Source organism: Sceloporus occidentalis, unplaced genomic scaffold (assembly GCF_023333645.1).
Source record: "Sceloporus occidentalis isolate IW3139 unplaced genomic scaffold, rSceOcc1.0.p SCAF_5, whole genome shotgun sequence".
Lineage (NCBI taxonomy): Eukaryota > Metazoa > Chordata > Lepidosauria > Squamata > Phrynosomatidae > Sceloporus > Sceloporus occidentalis.
In genome coordinates this window covers 183,243,669-183,263,659 of record NW_028316985.1, presented here as the reverse complement: position 1 = coordinate 183,263,659, position 19,991 = coordinate 183,243,669, and the positions used below count along the sequence as shown (strand labels likewise).

The 19,991-nt window shown below is 41.0% G+C and overlaps 1 protein-coding gene across 5 annotated transcripts in view; it reads right to left on the bottom strand.

Moving 5' to 3' along the window:
• The window catches only part of LOC149313254 (RING finger protein 24), a 72,850-nt gene that overhangs the window by 23,720 nt on the left and 29,139 nt on the right, over positions 1-19,991 (bottom strand). The window contains exon 1 of one of the 5 annotated variants that reach the window (XM_089526360.1): positions 6,773-7,015. The exons of the other annotated variants lie outside the window; for them this stretch is intronic. Coding sequence (XP_089382486.1) covers positions 6,773-6,783 — 11 coding nt within the window. The 5' untranslated portion in view covers positions 6,784-7,015. Of the gene's footprint in view, positions 1-6,772; positions 7,016-19,991 lie in introns of those variants that run through there. 5 annotated transcript variants of the gene reach the window in all.

The window sequence follows — 19,991 nt, the reverse complement described above, 5'->3', positions numbered from 1 at the left end:
GAAACCCATTGGGCAAATCATACCTTCTCAGCCTCAGGGGAAGGTGATGGCAAACCTCCTCTGAACAAAACTTGCCAAGAAAAGTCCATGAGCCTTAGGGTCACCATAAGTCGGAAACGACTTGAAGGCACACAATAACATCGTTGGCGCATGAAGATAGCATGTGTAATGGTTTGAGTTTTGGACTGTGTCTCTGGAAACCAGGACTGAGCCATGTAAACCCACTGGGTGACCTTGGGCAAGTCACATTCTCTCAGCCGCAGGGGAAGGCAACAGCAAAACTTCCTTTGAACAAATCGGGCCAAGAACATCCCATAACAGATTAGCTTTAGGGTCTCTGAATGTAGGAAACCACTTGAAGGCACACAACAACAACATTGGTGCATGGAGCACTGCCACGTGCATCAGCCACAACTGCATTTATTTGTTCCATACCACATCAATAATGATGTTCCTGAGCGGTCTGATCCATCAATTGCTGTGATAATATATAGTTTCTCCTGGATGAAACCTTCAGGGAGCTCAGAATGCCATGCCACATATGAGTAAGTTTTGGGGAAGAACAGGTTGCTTACCTGTAACTGTGTTCTTTGAGCAGTCATCTGTAGCTGCCTCTACACTGCAGAATTAATGCAGTTTGATACTGCTTTAACTGCCAAGGCTCAATGCTCTGGAATTCTGGGATTTGTAGTTTTGTTAGATATTTAGCCTTCTCTGTAAGAGAGCTCTGGTGCCACAACAAAATACAAATCCAAGGATTCCTTAAGCATGGAGCCATGGCAGTTAAAGCAGTGTCAAACTGCATTAATTCTGCAGCGTGACAGCAGTCTGTATGACGAAGACCATGAAAAAGTAATTACTTTTTTGGAGCACAACTCCAATACTGCCAGTGCAGCCTTTCAACAGTTCTGGGAGATGGAGTCCAAAAAAGTCACAAGCCCTAGTTATAATATATAAAAGCATGGGTTAGGGTTGTGAGATTAGTGCTAGAGCTTTCAAGTGGCATCTGTACTTCTTCTTCTCTTGGATGCAAAAGGGAGCTTTGGGACCCTTTCACACTACCCAGTTATAACACTATGATTCTTATGGGTGCATCCTATGGAATTAGAGGATTTGTAGTTCAATGAGCACTAAAGTTCTTAGGCTGAGAGTTCTAAATGCACCTCCCTAAATTGCAAATGTACTGGTTTGAGCCAGCATGCTGTAATGGTTTGAGTGTTGGGCTATGACCCTGGAGACTAGGGTTCGAATCCTCAGTCATGGAAACCCATTGGATGACTTTAGGCAAGTCATATTCTCTCAGCCTCAGAGGGTGACAATGGAAAGACCCCTTCTGAACAAATCTTGTTGAGAAAATCCTGTGATAGGCTTGCCTTAAGGTCGCCAAAAGTCAGAAGTGACTTGAAGGCACCCAACAACAACAAATTGCAAATCTCCAAATTCAATGCAATGGAGCAATGCCAGCTATAGTGGAATTATAACTGTGGGTTGCAAAAACATTTCTGATGATGGAGAAATTATTTAAGAGAACAACTGCTGTGAAGAAATGAGAATCAGAAATCGTAAGGAGGTTACAAGCTGCACAGTGAGAAGTGGATGATGGTGGTAAGCAAAAGGATGATGATACCATCATCCCCACAGAATTTCCAGTTTGAATGTTGTGAGACTTAAATGTAAGGAAAAGGAGTCCAGAAGCCATCAGCCAAGATGGAGGGATATGGGATATTCTATGGCTCTCAACTAACATTACATGTCTTTCGCTAATAGGATCACTTTGGCAAAAAGAAAAAAATAAATGAACAGCTAAAAGTTATTTCCATAAAGAGGAATTTGACATTAGGTTGGACAAAAGGACAGGAAAAACATAACAGTGTTGTGAGTCATTACCTGGAAAACCAGCAACTTACAAACGCTACATGAATCTATTCTACGGACAAAGGAAGGAAGGAAGGATTTTGTCATCATGAAAAAAGGGGGAGACCTCATTATTTCCTGTCCGTTAAAATATTACGTAAGTTGGCTTTGAATTTGTAGCAGCACTGCAAAGTCAATGGACTGCATGAGTTTCCAAATATATTGAAGGCCATGACATTAATGCTTAGGCCTAATTAAATACTTTAAATGCTTTTTTTTTTTGGCGAATGGCCAAAAATTTATGAATGTACATGTTCAATCTTGAGATCAGCTCCATTTTTGGCTTCTTATCTTGTATCACCATCATCATCTCTTCTTCTTCTTTCAAGCAGGTCATGATCAGTGGAAGCTGGCAGTGTCCATATCACTGAGCCTGGCCAGACCCAGAAGAGGCTGCCAGGTGCCAACAGCATCTTCATGCCCACCAACAGCTACAGCAGGCAAATGCACGGATACATGGCTGACAGATGATTGCAAAAGGGAGTGTGCCAGGCAGCCTGGGGGTTACACCATGAGTTACCTTTCAAAGCTATAGCCATGTAAGTCTGTAGAATCAGTATGCAGAGAGATCTTGTAGCACTCTTGAGACTACTGCATATACTCATGTATATCTCTAGAAATTTTAGTCAAAAAATTAACCTAAAAAACCCTGAATCGACTTATCCATGGGTCAATGTAAGTTCTGTACTTAACTCTTACTTAAAAAGGAGCCATTCCTTGGTGAAAGGCAAGAGCATAATCTGTCCTGAAAGCACTGACCATCCTCTACTCTCTCATTCATCCAGCCTTTAGTGTGAGCACTGTTATGCTTGCTGGTATTTTGTAACTTATTTGGCATTGCTTTCCTTTGCTTCATCCTTTAGATCTTTTGTTACATACACACCCTTAGGTTTTACGGTCGACTTATCCACAGGTCATACCAAAATCCATAATTTTGGCCCCAAAAGCTGCTTTCGACTTATACACAAGGTCGACTTATAGTTGAGTATATACGGGTAAATGAAAGAAAGAAGTTGCTTTTTGCATCCAAGGAAGCAGACTGAAGTCTACGAAAGCTCACATTGCCAGCTTCTTCTTTTTTTCCAGTTAGTCTCCAACGTACTAGAAGATCTCATACATGAGTTACTATATTGGAGTGACCCCCAACCCTAGCAATGCTACCGGCTGCCACAAGACTAACAATGTTATGGGGCTGAGAGAAAGAAGAATGGGACAAACCCAAAAGATTTGGGTAAGTTCACGTGACATTTTGTAAACTTCCACCCTGAACTATGCAGGCAGCAAACAAAGCCATGAGTAATGTTGCTGGAAACACTGGGTTGAAAAACAATCTGAGCTGAATTAGGAAGAAGCTGTGGAAATCCAAGTAGGTCATGACCGTTGTTGTTGTGTGTCTTTAAGTCAATGCTGACTGATAGCAAGCCTAAGATGAAGCTATTGTGGGGTTTTCCTGCCAAGATTTGTCCAGAGGGTTTTTTTTTTTGCCTTTGCCTTGCTTTGAGGCTGAACGGTCACCCAGTGGGTTTCCATGACCGAGGAGGAATTTGAACCTTGGTCCCCTAGAGTTGTAGTCTTGTGCTCGAACCACTAACACCATCGCGGCTAATGCTACTCCAAATACCACCAAGCCTGAATCCACCCTTGTTGCTGTTGTGTGCCTTCAAATTGTTTCTATCTTATGGCAACCCAAAGTGTGTGTTTCTGTTGCCCAGCCTGGATTAGAGCCCTGATCTCCAGAGTAATAGTCTGACACTCAGACCACTACGCCATGCTCGATCTACCATATACAGTGTACCTGCATCATATGCTGAAGCCTTGCACCGGAAGTAGCAATGACGTGCACACTGCATGCATGAGCTCTATTGTTTTCAATGGGGCTCGAGCATACGCAGTATTTGCCTTACGTGGGGTGTGTATGTGTGTGTTCTGGAACGGATCCTCTCCGTAAGGGAAGAGCCCACTGCATTATTTAAGTATATGTTAATTTAATTTCTATCCTGCCTTTCTCTGAACATGGGTCCAAGGCAGCCCACTGAACAAATTAAAACAAAGTACAGTTAAAAAACTATCATTATGTCCAGTTTAAAAACTATCCTCTTAAAAACAGGACTAGTTTAAAATAGTTTGCCACAGTACACAAGGTTGTTGTTACGCTCTTTCACGTCGACCATCTCCTAGAGTTTTCTCGCTAAGATTTACAGTACTTAGAGGAGGTCTGCTATTCCCTTCCTCTGAGGCTGAGAGAGTGTGACCTGCCCAAGATGACCCAGTAGCTTTCCTTGGCTGAGTGGGAATTTGAACCCTGGTCTCCCAAAGTCCTGGTCCAACACTCAAACTATGATACTATGATAACTTAGGGTTTTTATTAGCAAGATTTAATCAGGGGAAAGTTTGCCCTTGCTTGCCTCTGAGGCTGAGAGAGTAGGAGTTGCCCAAGGTCACGCAGAAGGTTTCCACAACTTAAGAAGAGGCTTTCACCTTTGTCCCATGGAGTCCTAGTCCTACTACCAAAACCAGTTTGGTGCAGTGGTTTTAGGTGTTGGACTGTGACTCTTGGAAACCAGGGTTTGAATCCCCATTCAACAACAGAAACCACCAAGACTTTGGGCATGTTCCACTCTCTCAGCCTCACAGGAAGCAACTGCGTACCCTCTCTGAATATGTCTTGTCCAGAAAACCCTATGATATGGTGGTCCTAAGTCAGAATTTATTTTAAGGTTTCCAAGTACTGGCAAAACCACCTTGGAAGATTCCTTGCCTAAGAAAACCCTATGAAATTCATGGGGTCACCATAAGTTGACAGGTGACTTGAAGGCACACATGCACACAAGAACAAACAGCACACATACACACACATCATTAAAAGATCCTTCTACAATAGCCAGTTAAGTCACTTAAATCCTGTTGAAAGCTTGAGTTTGCAAATGTAATCCCCAGCACTTTTAAAAGCAGACAAAGATCATGCATCCCCTTCAAATCCTCTCCAACTGCAAGTCCCAACATTCCTCAGCACAGGGCAGATGGCAAGTGCAGTCCCACAATATGATTCCCACCGCTGGTTTAAAGGCTGGCCAAAGGATGTGGAATGCTGCAGAAGATTAGGAGGAACAAATTAGGAGGAGTAGCTAATACTCCAGAGGAGAGGATCGAAATTCAAAATGACCTGAATAGATTAGAAAGCTGGGCCAAAGCTAACAAAACAAAATTCAACAGGAATAAATGTTAGGTACTGCACTTTAGACAGAAAAAATGAAATGCATAGATATATGACAGAAGACACCTGACTTAACAAGATGACATGTGAAAGGGATCTAGGCATCCTAGTAGACCACAAGTTGAACATGAGTCAACAGTGTGATGCGGCAGCTAAAAAAGTCAATGCGATTTTAGGCTTCATCAATAGAAGTACAGTATAGTGTCTAGATCAAGGGAAGTAATGGTGCCACTCTATTCTGCTTTAGTCAGGCCCTACCTGGAATACTGTGTCCAGTTCTGGGCACCACAATTCAAAAAGGACATTGAAAAACTGGAGCATGTCGAGAGGAGGGCCAACAAAATGGTGAAAGGTCTGGAAACCATGAAGCCCTATGAAGAGAGACTTAGGGAGCTGGGTATGTTTTCCTGGAGAAAAGAAGGTTAAGAGGTGATATAATAGCCTTGTTTAAGTATTTAAAGGGATGTCGCATTGAGGACGGAGCAAGCTTTTTTTCTGCTGCTCCAGAGAATATGACCCAGAGCAATGGATGCAAGCTCCAGGAAAAGAGATTCCATCTAAACATTAGGAGGAACTTCCTGACGGTAAGAGCTGCTCAATAGTGGAATGCACTTCCTCGGAGTGTGGTGGCGTCTCCTTCCTTGGAGGTCTTTAAACGGAGGCTGGATGGCCTATCTGTCGGGGATGCTTTGATTGAGAGTTCCTGCATGGCAGGGAGTTGGACCGGAAGGCCCTTGTGGTCTCTTCCAGCTCTATAATTGTATTATTCTAAGATGAATTTGAGGGAGTAAACATGAGCAGCAATGCTTCTGCATGCGTACATAGACACAGCCCGCTTCCAGATTATTTGTTTTGGGTCAACAAGGTTTTTCTCTGAAGCCTTTCCACGCTCATTCAGACAGCCCTGCTGCCGCCGCCGATGCTATTTGCAATTTCAACCAGCCTCTGTTTACCAACCCAGCTATTTACAATCTCCCACACTTCCTCTTTTCTTTCTTACAAATCTTGCGGTCAACATCTTTCTCTCCCCACCTGTTTTTATGTACTAATCAGATTTTTCTAGAAACGCAATATACAGTACACAGAAATGGTATCTCTTTCTGCTGTTTTCAACCTTTAGCCTTCACACACGACTTCTGTTTTAGTATTATTAATTTTTAACCTGAACAAATTTCCTTTAATATGAACAATTAAATTTCCTTTTTAAAATTATTTTTTATTATGAATTGATTACATGTATCTGTTGCTTGTTTCATATCAAACATAGATAACATTTCTTATAACGAAAAGAATGCACACACACACACATTATATAAAACTTTACAGTTATCAACTTCCTCCCCCCCCTTGGCTAAACTTATTTCTTTATGTTTTTATATTGATCTTTCCAAATATCTATTCCTTTACTTGATACTTCTATAGCATCCTTATAAAATTTAGCAATCTTTTCTCCCTTTGTTTTGCTCTCAGACTTATTGTATTAGTTTTGGCGCTCATCATGTTTCTTTGCCTTTCCCTCTCTTTCTTTTTCTTTCGTTGTTCCTCTTCTTCTCTCTCTTTTTAATTTTTGTTTTAGAATTTATTTCTTATTAGCAACACTGATTATTATTTCATTCATTTCCTTATATTCTCTTTAAACTTAACTGTTTATTCATCCAAGCTCTTTTGACTTATTTCCATTCTTCTTCAGTCTGACGTATTGAACAATCTAATTCACAATCAAAGGAATATACAACCAGAAAACAAAAAGGCAGAAAGAAGACAAGGAGAAAAAAGGGGGAGAAGGAGAAAAAATTAAAAGAATATAAAGTTATATAACTAATACATCATAGGGCTCTGAATCCCCCAAATCCTGACTATAATGGGGGATGGGGGGAATGTAAAAAGAAAAGAAAATTCTACTATTACAGAGCCAACTAAATAATCCTACTAAAATGACCAAAAGCCATAACTATAAATGATTACATTGTTAGATTTCTTATTGTTATAAATGGTTTCTCAATCTTTCAAGAAGTTTTCAATTGGCTTATCCATTAGGACCCATGTTAATATGGCTGTTTGGGCTAAATCCGCAAACATAACCATCCATTCTGCCATCATCGGTGCTTCAGTCCATTTCAAAGTTTGACCAAATAATAGTCTTGCTGCTCTTATCATAAAATTAGCCCTCCATATCTGCAGAGCTTTGGTTCTGGACCCTCCCCCATGGATGACAAAAAACACAGGACTGAGTGTCCCATTACCTTCAACGGACACCAACAAGTGCATGACCACATTGGTGCAGCTGTGCGCATGCGCCACCATTGATGCTAATAAGGCATCCATGGATGCTCCAATCCATGGATGGCTAGCCTGCTGATATGAAGGGTTGACGGTATATCAAACACGTCATCCAACTTTATTCCCAGTTCTCTCCCAGTTTGCTGTAAATTGAGAAGAAGCTTGAAAGCACATACCCACTCATAGACACAGAGCATTTTATGGTGTGGACGTATCTTATCAATTTATCCTATCAACTTATGGCGGTGACTTCAAGCATTTTGTAGGGTTTTCTTGGGCGAGGAATACTCAGAGGTGGTTTTGCCATTGCCTTCCTCTGAAATATAGCCTAGAGTAACTGGTATTCATTGGTGGCCTCCCATCACAAGTTCTCATCAGAGCTGACCCTGCTTAGCTTCCAAGATCAGACAGGATCTGGTGCCTTTAGGGCACTGTCTTCTACCTTGAAGGAAAACATGACATTGACAATGTGCAGGACTCTGAACTGAATTTTCATGGTATGTGAGAAATCACTGTTGCCTCGGAGCAATCCAGATACAGAGAGCTCCAGCCTTCGCCAAACTTGTTCTACAGACTAGGCTGGAAAAGTCCCAGAAACCATGCGTTACTGAAAAAAACAAAACTTAAAAGAAGAATTGATGATGATTTTAACCTTCTTCTCAATGGTGTGAGTTTCTCTTTTATATAAGGTATGACCTGCAAATACTTTTGCAAGCATGGGTCAAGTTCTCACTGAAAATCTCTGTACAAGGGGTGAGTGTAAGAGAAAGAGAGTGAGTGACCAAGAGAGGCCCTGTGGGCATAGAGCATGGATGTATACAAATACATTGAAGTCCATAGGCTTGTGTTTAGACTTTCTCCATGTTTAACAGGATAGTCTACAAGGGGTTTCTACCTGCATTAGGCCAAGTGTGGGCAACTGCAAGGCAGCGGGGATGAAAACCCCAGTTTTGATTTTCAGCCAATTTTGGGAGGACTATTTTGCTTTACAGGGTATGGGGAGGCAAAACCACTGCATTTCCACTAGTTTTAACCTGTTCGGGATGGTTTGGTTAAAAATCAGCTGCCTTGAATCTCACCTCAACAGAAAGGTGGGGTATAAATTCAGTACATAAATAAATGCATCATCCTCGTTTTTAATATGAATTAAAGAAGGAAACAAGAACAGATTAGAATGCAATGGACTAGACCAATAATACTAGTTTTAAAACACATAGGACCAGGTAAAAGATCTTATAAAACAACTCTCTCTCTCTCTCTCTGTATATGTGTGTGTGTGTGTGTGTGTGTGTAATAAACACTCAATACCTAACTTAAAAATCATCTCGAGTGGCCAGCCAGAAAGGTTAATCTTTATTGCTATTTTGAACTCAGACAGTGCATCCAAGTAGGTCATTCCACAATCTCTGGGTGGCTGAAGAAAACATCTTCTGGGTAACGGTTGTCAGCCTAGTTTTGGCTGACGGAAATAAATGTTCCCCAGAGGACATGTGCGTATGGATGGACTATAGTATACAGAATAATGCAATAATGTAGGCAACTTAGACTCATTTCGGGAGCTGTATAGTGACTTTGAGAGCCAGCATGGCATATTGATTGAGCACTGGACTACAACTCTAGATCTCACTGTTCAGTTCCCTACTTGGCCATAGAAACCTGCTGTGTAGCCTTGGGCGAGTCACACACTCTCAGCTCCAGAAAACCCTATGATAGGGTTTTAAACTGCAAATGACTTGAAGCCACACAAAAACAACTAGTGGCTCTGAAGGGCTTCAAGGATGCTGTGGGCCACATTCAGCCTAAGGGCCATGTTTTGCCCATCCATGCATTAAGCCAAATGTACCTAGAAAGGTCACCCCAGCTTCCCTTGAACTTGCAGAGCTTGGAAACATTCTTTTTGAACTGTAATTCCCAGCATCTCCCATCAATTGTCGTCCAGAAAAAGTAACTTTCTCCAAGACCTGCTTTTCGTCCTTGCACAAGGGGCAGGTCTAGTCCTATGTTGAAAAAGAACGATGCTGGACTAATGCACTATAGACCACCCTCACCACTGTTGGAGATAGAACAGGGCGTCCTCGACAGCTGATAGCTAAAACACAGCATGTTCCTCCCCCCCCCCCCAATTTAAATACCAGACGCACATTTTTGCAACTCAAATGTACCCCCACTCCAAGAGCCCCGACTCTTATTTACTTTCCAATTTGAAAGAAAACAAGGTCAGTTCAACAACTCAAATAGAAACTTGAAGCATTTTAATTAAATTTTCCCACACCACAAATTAGCATTTTGCACACAGCATGACATTTGGAAACTTGAGTATTACTTCTGGCCTTGGAGGCAACTCAAGCGGAGAACTGAGCTCAGTTTTCAGCATAGTCCTTTCCCTGGCTTAACTCAAGGTTGTTAAGAAGGATGAGTGAAGTAAGAATTGATCCATGTGCTCTGGGTAATAAGAAATGTCAACTGAGATAATAATAAATGAGCAAGAGTGCAAAGGAGGTTTCCAGGTGGATTTGAACCTACTTCCAAATTCAGGATGCAGAGATGCATGTATTTCAGCACATCAGGGAAGATGGATTCTATCATCCTGCATCTAGCGCACTAGTCTAGATTGTTTTCTGGCCTACAACTCTCACCACCCCAGCCATATAGCCAACAGTGAAGGACTATGAGCAATGCAACCCAAAAACACCTTGAGTTGTTTTTTGAGAGAGTTTCGGTTGGAAGAGAATGGAAATTAAAGGATGCAATACAGAAAATGACAAATACTTCCCAAATGCACATCCAAATTTACAAAGGAGAGCCCATAGTTGCAGAAATGTTCAGGAAAGATCACCTGTGGAAGGTCATAAATTTAATTCCTGGCACCTCCAGATTGAAAAGGATCTGTTAGCGGAGAAAGATACTTTGCCCGAGGCTCCAGAAAACCAATAATACCAGAGCCTATAAGTTCCTTTTTTGAATTATGCAATCTCTGTATGACGGCTGAAGATTTCTGGAAATTGTAGTTAAAAAAATAACTTTTCTAAACTTTCAGTCCAGCATAAAACAAAGACAATTATACTGGGCATAGATCTATAAGGAGTCTTGGAAATGTCTCATCTACGGGTTGCCATGGGTCGAAAATGGACTCGAGGGTGGATAACAACAACAACAAATAATATACACGGCATATGCATTTCATACAGTGATTAATTCCACTTTAACTGTTATGGCAACATCCTGTGGATTTCTGAGATTTGCAGTTTTGTTGCTGTGTGCCTTCAAAGCATTTCCGGCTACAGCATCAAGCCCCACAGCAAAATATGGACAGTGATGCTGAACTTATGAGAGCCGCATTGGGCTATGACTCTGGAGACCAGGGTTCGATTCCCAGCTCAGCCATGAAACCCACTGGGTGACCTTAGCCAAGTCACAGTCGCTCAGCCTCAGGGGAAGGCAATGGCAAACCTCATCTGAACAAATCTCACCCCCCAAAAACCATGATAGGTTTGCCTTAGGTCAGAAACGACTTGAAAGCACACAGAATGCACATTAGGTTCGCCTTAGGTCAGAAACGACTTGAAGGCACACAGCATGCACATGCTGAACATACAAGTCTATTGTATGGATTACTGTGGTAATGTACGCAAGGCCTTCCAAAATGTTGCATAAACACAAAGAATCATTACCGAGAAGTCAAAAGGCAGAGCATTAGCTGCTAGCAAAATAAAGCTTCTTTAATACCAAATCCATTCAGCTACTTTATGAACAGAAGAGCTTGCCAGAAATCTCTGTTGAGATTCTTGAATGCTTGAATGAATTGGACTTTAAAACACACACAGAGAAATTAACACAACAGAGTCCGCATTCTCACTAAAATGAATGAAGCCTTGTCAAAACTGTTTCATGCTTCGCTCTATGTTCCCTATCTTGTAACCAGGCAGTCAGCAGCCCTTCTCATGGGAGGAAGGGACAAGTATCCAACCTCAGTTATTGGCAGCAACATTTTAAAAATCTGCCTGCAAAACAGGGATGGGCAAAGCCTGGGGAAATATCTTCTTTGGACAACGGTGCCCAGAACCCTGCAGCCAATATGGCCATGGAAACTTCATCTCACAGCCCCTTTCTGCACTAATTTGGGGGTGCAGAAGCATAGCATTGCCTTAAATTCCATTTTGGGAGAAAGGTGGGATATAGATACCATAAATAAAAATCCACCTCTGTCATTAAAAAAACCCACAGTTTTTTTTGTTGAGACCATTGTTTGTTTGTTTGCTTGATTAGAATCATAGAATTGTAGAGTTGGAAGAGACCACAAGAACCATCCAGTCCAACCCCATTCTGCCATGCAGGAACTCTCAATCAAAGCATCCATGACAGATGGCCATCCAGCCTCTGCTTAAAAACCTCCAAAGAAGGAGACTCCACCACACTCTGATGTGTTGCGTGTTGTTGTTGTTTTGGTTTGGGGGGGGGGGGGGTTACGTGAAAATTATATAGAAAATTAAGTAGCAAAATGCAGTTTGGATGTTAAATAACAATAAAACTTAAACAATAATAATAATAATAAATTTAAATAATAATTGTTCTAAAAAGGTGTGTGTCTTTTTCTTTCAAAACCAATTATTTTGGTTAAATTAATTGAAGGATTTGTTTCTGAATGGCATTTCTTGCACTACAAAATAAAGTGACTAAAGAGAATCTACTGACCCTGAATACTAGTCTAACAATGAACAACTATCAATAAACGGTTGAAAGTGGGAGGGCTGGAACATAGTAATAACAGCCAGACTTTAATATATATATATGTGTGTGTGTGTGTGACTAATGAATTAAAAAAAACAGGAGTGTTTTTTAAAAGAGGTCATTTGGTTTAAACCAAGGTTTAAACCAAGTGGTTCAAAGCACGGTTTAACCCAACCTGGTTTAAAGCATGGTTTAACCTAACCTGGTTTAAACCATGGTTAGGCCCAACCTGGTTTAAACCACCCAACCCTGGTTTCAGAGGGACCCATAAGTGGGGTTCAGGGACCTCATGCCATCCAAAGCCCACACTGTGCTCCCTGAAGTTGTCCCCTGAGGGTTATGCATACATGATTGTGGGCTTTGGGCTAAAAACCAAAGATTGCCCATTCCTTTGGCAAGAGTTGGGAAAGAAATTGTGGAGGAACATGCTCAGTACTGACTTTAAGAATCATTCCTTCAAGCCAGTGCTTCTTAAACTATCTGATGTAAAGGACTGGAAGGGTTCTGCTCCACAATGTGCCAGGGGTCAATGCTATATTTGTGCCCACTGACTACCACTGTTCCTTTCTTTCCCGGAAACATGTCACAGCTTGGCTGCCCATCGCACATATTGGTCCACAGTGCTCCACAGTGAGTGGCACTGTTCCAAATAACATTTTCAAGTAAGTTCTTTTGGGGTCATTGAGACATCTTTTTTTAAAGTGCATTCCGCATTTGTTACTCACACTATGGCACTGCATCTGTGTGAGCTTTGTTGCTCACGCCTGCCAGCACTCGAATAAAGATGCCGTTGACAATGCGAATGCATTCGATACATGCTCAAAGCATGTGGAGTGTTACCCGGGTCTATTCACATCAGTTGTTCACACTGCCGACGATGCAAATCTTTTTTTTTTTTAAATTCAGGGAAAAACCTGATATCGTTTATCCTGTGTTAAGTGGTTTCTGTGGCAATCCCTACCCCCAAAAAACTTAATCGGATGCATTCAAAATGCATGTGAACAACAGAGATTCAACCTGAATTCATCCTGGATGAATTTCATTATCTGAATTTGACCTTAGTTAATAACAACCCTGGAGGGTTGGGGCATGAAACCCCCCACAAAGGCCATGATTTTGGGCTGAAAAATTAGTCATTTTTGTTTTAAAATTGGAGATCCAGTACTTTGGGAGAGGGGCCTTCTGTGAAATCAACCAGGTGCCTGTGGTCTGCATTTTCTCTACTTTTGGTAGACTACTATTAGGCATGCCAAAGGAAATGGAGGGAAATCTTGTACCTTTAATGGTTGTGTAGAAGAAGGAATTTCGGCAGATGTTGCTTGTTGCATGATAAAAATCCTCTCTCCAACCATTAAAGGTCCAGGAGCCGTCCCAGTTTTCAAGAGGGCAATGCTAACTAAAATACACAATGCACAGAGAGCGGGATGTGTGTGCACATTTGTTTGTGTGCATGTGCGTTAAAGAGAGCATCATTTGCTGCTTCCAAGAAATGGGGAAGCCATGGCCAAGAACGCATCATGGATGTTATTTAGAGAATAAGGGGAAAGGTTAAAGGCTCTGCGTCAGCTAGTAGGTAATGTCCAAAGACCTATTTTATTTTTTAACTCGAGCAAAAAACCAGGATAAGGAGGGACAGGATTTACTCACCACCTATTTTAGACATTCCAATTTACAAAAGGGTATGGAAACCCCCTGTTAAGGCTAACAGGGCGACAGGATTAAGTTTCCGCATGGTGCACACGTACATAACGGCTCCCAGATGAAGCAGCTGCTTGGGATGGATCCCATAATATCTAATCCAGGACCAGCTAAGACGCTGCATTACGTTCCCGTTGACCGGTGCCAAGATTTTGTTCTCTTTCCAATGAAAGCGAGATGAGAGAACTCTCTGCAAGGTTTTTCACCAAGTGCCATCCGGATTAAAGCACAGAAAGCTACAGAAACCATAAAGGATAGATTTACAAGCGAAAGCCAGCTTGTATTTGTGAACATATTTCTTTTTTCTGCACTAAACCACGCACTAAACATCTTATTCCGCGAGGCCTTCCAGAACTGAATGCTTTGAAATCAAGCAACTTCAATAGGATGTCATACTGTTTTTTTAAAATCGTATTTCTACTAACTGTACAAATAAAACTATATTTTCTTAATAACTACAATGTATTTTTGGGATTTTTAGTTGCATGTTTTAAACTGCTTCAAAAGCTGACCATTTTATTCTGTTGCAACGTTCTGTTTTTAAAGTTTTGAACTGTCTTGAATTTGTTTTAATTTGTAGGACACCTAATAATAATAATAATAATAATAATAATAATATACCAACACCAACACAGAGAGCCAACATGTCATAGTGTTTTGAGTGCTGATTCCAGGATATAAAACTGTCGTCGTAGTCGTTGTCATCATCATCATCATCATCATCATCATCATCATCATCATCATCTACCAACACTAACACAGAAAGCCAGCATGCCATCATGGTTTGAGTCCTGATTCCAGGATATTATTATTATTATTATTATTATTATTATTATTATTAACCTTTATTTAAATTTACGCAGCGCTGTACATACAATCTTTTTAGTTAGTTGGATCCCTGCCCTCAGGCTTACAATATAAAAAGACATGACACAGAAGGAGAAGGGAGTGGTGGAGGGAAAGGGTAAGAGGTCCAGCAGTTCCTCTCTACCTCTGAGGCCTGGACCAAGGCAGATGGACTGGAGGGAGGGCTTGGCTCCAAAATGGAAGGTTAATCATTTTCCAGGGAAAATACATACTCTCAAGTAGGATAATACATATACAGTACATAGCAATACAGGAAATGGTTTGATAAACAGGCACTAAAAGAACATCAGATGGTAAGCGACAATTATGCAATTAACAACAACCACAACAATGTACTAACACAGAGAACCAGCATGTCATACTGATTTCAGCATTGAAATGTGAATCTGCAGACCAGGGTTTGATTCCCTGCTGGTTCATGAAACCCACTGGGTGACCTTGGGCAAGTCACATACTCTCAGCCTCAGGGGAAAGCAATGGCAAAACTCCTCTGAACAAATTTTGCTAAGAAAACCCCATAAGTTTGCCTTAGGGTCACCTTAAGTTGGAAAAATATTGAAGGCACAACAACAACAACAACATTAATACAACATTAATTGCAGGTAAATGCATTAGATGTAATTCAAGGCTTTTTCATACTAAGACCTACAAACTGAGATTCAGTACAGATTGAGCTTCCCTTTTCCAGAATTCTGAAATCCAAAATGTCCCAAACTTTGAAATTTATTTCATGGGTGGCTGAGATAGCGACATCTTTGCTTTCTGATAGTGCAGTGTAAACAAACATTTTTTCATGTACAAAATTATTTAAAATATAGTGTATACAATTACCTTCAGGCTATTTGTACAAGGCTTATATGAAACAACTGAATTTCAAGTTTAGACCTGGGCCCCATCTCCAAGACAGTTCAGTATGTATATACAAATATGTCATAATCTGGGGGGGGGGGGGGGGGATCCAAAATTCTTCTGAGTCCCAAGTATTTCAGATACAGGAGACTCCACCTGTAACTCTAGGGAAAGCATGGTGTAGTGGTTTGAGTGCTGGACTACGACTCTGGAGATCAGTGTTCAAATCCCTGCACTGCCATGCAAACTCGCAGGGTGATCTTGGGCAAGTCACATTCTCTCAGCCTTAGTGTAAGGCAATGGCAAATCTCTTCTGAGCAAATCTTGCCAAGAAAAGCCCATGATAGGTTCACCTTAGGATCACTGTGTCAGAAATAACTTGAAGGCACACAACAACAACAACAACATGGTTGGTTGAAGTGGTCATAGGTAGTCTGGGAGCAACCTCAGTAGGACTAATAAAACGTCTGACTCAAATCAGCCCCTCTGAGAGCATTTCTAAAGAGCAGGGTATAAATACAATAAATAATGATTATGACGATAATGATGGGATCGCAGTTGCACAGTAGAATCCGAATCACTGATGGTCCAAAGCTCTTGTCAATAACACCTGGCGGATTGTAAAACTGAGATAATACCACCAGCACATCTGCACATGATAACTGCAGTTATGTGTATCTAATACAATTCAAGGCTTTTTCAAGACCTTAAGCTTCCAGTGATGCATCACTCGCCTGCTGTCCATTTTGCTGCTGGTGATAAAGGGGGAAAATGAAGTGCATAAATGCTCCCTTTTATCAGTTTGCTGATTTGGAAAGGGTTATAAAGTTAACACACAGTGGACCTCTGTGACGAAATGCAAAGATTAAGAGAGAAGGCATGATCTACATCCTACACATAAGGCAGCGTGGTTATCGCCGCCTAAACCCCCAAGTGACAAATTGGCTGGAGGGGATAACCTGTGGATCAAGGCAACCTCTGGACCTGTGGAAGATGGCTTGCGTCATACTCTGTATTTGCAGTCTCTCAATTGCCTTTGGAAATGTACATAGTATAAACAGTAGAGTAGTTCGTTCTCATTCGGCTTTCATAGCATTAAGGGTGGGGATGTGAGAAGATGGTGACAGCATATTACCAAAGGAAGCAAAACCTTTTGCTCCAAGTGCACTGCACAACTGGAGAAAACACTTGCTTCCTTGAACATCTTTGCTGCAAACCATCTCTCTCAGTGCATCTTATTCTCAGTCTAGTACCTTATTTTTGATTCTGCTGAAAAGTTAGGGTTGGGGTCAAAGACCACAAGAACTTCGAAGTGGCTTTGCAAGACTAAGCTAAGACCTATTTTTATGGTCTCATCAACCAACAGCCAGATGCCAATTGCCCACTGTATCTCCTATTCAGAGGTACTCTAACCACCACACCACACTTTCTCTCTATGGGTCACAATGAGTAGAATACTCTTGGAAAGTCCCAACTACAGTGAAGCCATTGAATCAATTCTTGAAAGATGAGCCAACATGTTGGTAAACCTAACCGAGTCAATGGCTCCACTCCAATCAGAAATCACAACAGGTTTTAGGCCAAAGGTGTGTTCTGAGTGTTGGACCATGACTCTGGAGACCAGGGTTCGGATCATCGCTTGTCTGTGGAAACCCACTGGGTGACCTTGGATAAAGCACATTCTCAGCCTGAAAAGGATAGGGCTAACCCCCTCTGAACAAATCTTGCCATGTAAACAGTGATAGGGTTGTCTTAGGGTTGCCATAAATTGGAAACAACTTGAAAGCCCACAACAACAACAACAACGAAAGATCTCAGATTGCCGTCTTGCTTAGCTCTCAACATGCTTTGCCTCGATCCCATTTTGATATGCTCATCCAGGCAACCGAAGCCAATGATCCAATGAAAACAAAACCCAATGAATATAAAGAGAAACTGGCCATGTCCAAAAGAGTTTATGTCACTATGGAGTAATAGAGTCCAGACTCATTTTTGCAGAAGGAAGCCAAGCTAATTTAGAATGAATTTAATTAGCTTAATTCCATTCAAGCTTTTTTTCCCCTGAACTCAGTATTTGATTGTTTCTATCATGATTGCTGTAATGACTTTTATTTACATAACACAGCAAGCAAATATTGACTGAAATGCAAAAGGTCTACAGGGACACAGACCTAATCCAATAGCCAGTTACAATTACAGAATACCCAGTAAATTAATGGGGGTTTCATGAGTCAACATTTATGTTTCATTATGTAAGCACCATTGGCTCAATGAACCTATTCGAGTGGATCCAGGCTAGAGCACTTTATCATAGCTTATTTTTGTAACCATATTTAATTCTTACATCTCATCTGAATACACAAACCATAGCTGAGAAGTGATTACTGTAGATACTCATATATAAGTCTAGAAATTGTAGTCAAAAAATTGACCCCAAAAACCTGGGTCGACTTATCCACGGGTCAATGTAAGTACTGTATCTTATCTCTTATCTCTACTTCTCTGAGTAGAGTGGCAAAAGGCAAGCGCTTACTCCATCCTGGAAGAAACTAAAAGAAGCACCACTGCAGTGCCACTTCTGGCCTTTTTGAACTTCTGGGTGGGAAAATAGCAGTGTGCATTGGCATCATTTTCCTTTCCTTCATCCTTTGCATCTTTTTTTACATGCCCCTAAGTTTTACCCTCGACTTATACACAGGTTATATAAAAATCCATAACTTTGGCCCCAAAACCTGTTCTCGACTTATATGCAAGGTCGACTTATAGTTGAGAATATACGGTACATACCAAGATATAAAAGCATAGTTTGTAGAGGACTATGGTAAAATGTTGCACCAACTGGCACCAACACTGGCACCATCTTTCATTTCTTTTTGGCACCACATAAAGATCTTGGGGCTTAATGTACTTATAAGCATACCCATTGTTTGAAATTTTTAATAGCTTTTATTAAAAAGGTTTAAAAACTTGTTTGAATGGTTTAATACATTTTTCTCGTTCTAAATTATTTATTAATTTTAATTTGGAATTTTAATTAATGTTTGTAATGTTTCATCTGCTTGCCACCCTGAGAATTCATGATAAAAGTGGGATATAAACATTTTATTAAATAAATGCTAATAGTGTTATGGTAAGTACTACGGTGAAATACAATTAAGACATTTAATCATACAGTACATCCCTGGAGGAAAAAAGCCCGAATTAATGTCTCTCTGACCCTGTCTCTCTCAAGTTCCACTTTCTATTTCTTTATTCTCTGCTATTTCAGGGAAAAGGAGGAGCAGAAGTTTTAACAATCACATCCATCAGTGTTTTGCTTTTGGTTCATTCAATCCTTGGGAGAAATGGAGCAGCTCATACCATTTACAATAAATCAAAACTGATATTAAAAACTTAGAACCGAGACAGTGAATAGTCCCAGTTTTATATGTATGGCCGTAAGCTCACCCCTGCAGATAGGAAGGTTATAAAACATTGTGACTTCCTTTGGTACAATCTCTTCCTTTTCAAAAGAACAAATTAAGTTTGTCTCTTCATATAAAGGTATAGCAGTATTGATTCAAAGTTGCTGGAACTATTCATGGAAGCGATAGGAGCAACGAAAAGGATGAAATAAGAGAGTGCCTATTGTTGCAATTCGCTCGGTGCCACCAGACTTTGCAGTGTTGCCAACAGTTATCTCAGCAAAAAGAGATAGGTTTCTATATCTAAAGAGCCTATAATGAAAAACACTGAAAATGGGCCATAGAAAGACAAACAGAGAGAGCTAAGGATTTCAATTTTTTCAACAAAAGCATATAGACCATGGCTTCATCCAAAAGAGGTCTACACAAGTAAGGTTGTGAAGGCTTTTCTGCACAACGACATGGGATAGATCCCAACCGACTGTCAAGCAAGCTGGCTGGGACACAACCTATTTGTTGTTTGTTGTGTGCCTTCAAGTCATTTCCAACTTAAGGCAACCCAAAGGCAAACCTATCACTGTGTGTTCTTGGCAATTTTTTTCAGAGGAGGTTTGCCATTGCCATCCTCTAAGGCTGAGAGAGTGTGACTTGCTCAAGGTGATGCAGTGGATTTCAATGGCTGAGCTGGGATTTGAACCCTGGTCTCCCAGTGTCCAACACCCAAAGCATTACACCACACTGGACGCATACACCATCCGATATTTCACAAATGAAGATCCAGAGATGTGTGGCCAAGTAACATCAGAGTGGGGTCAAGATGGCAAAAGTGATTAATGAGGAAGGAAGGAAAGAGGCAGCATTGCATAATTTGAGCGCTGCAGAGTTTGAGTGTTGGACTACAACTCTGCAGACCAGGGTTGGATTCCCTGCTTGGCCATTAAACCCTCTGGGTTACCTTGGGCACGTCACACGCTCTCAGTCTCAAGGGAAGTCAAAGGCAAACCTCTGAACAAATCTTGCCATGAAAAGCCCATGAT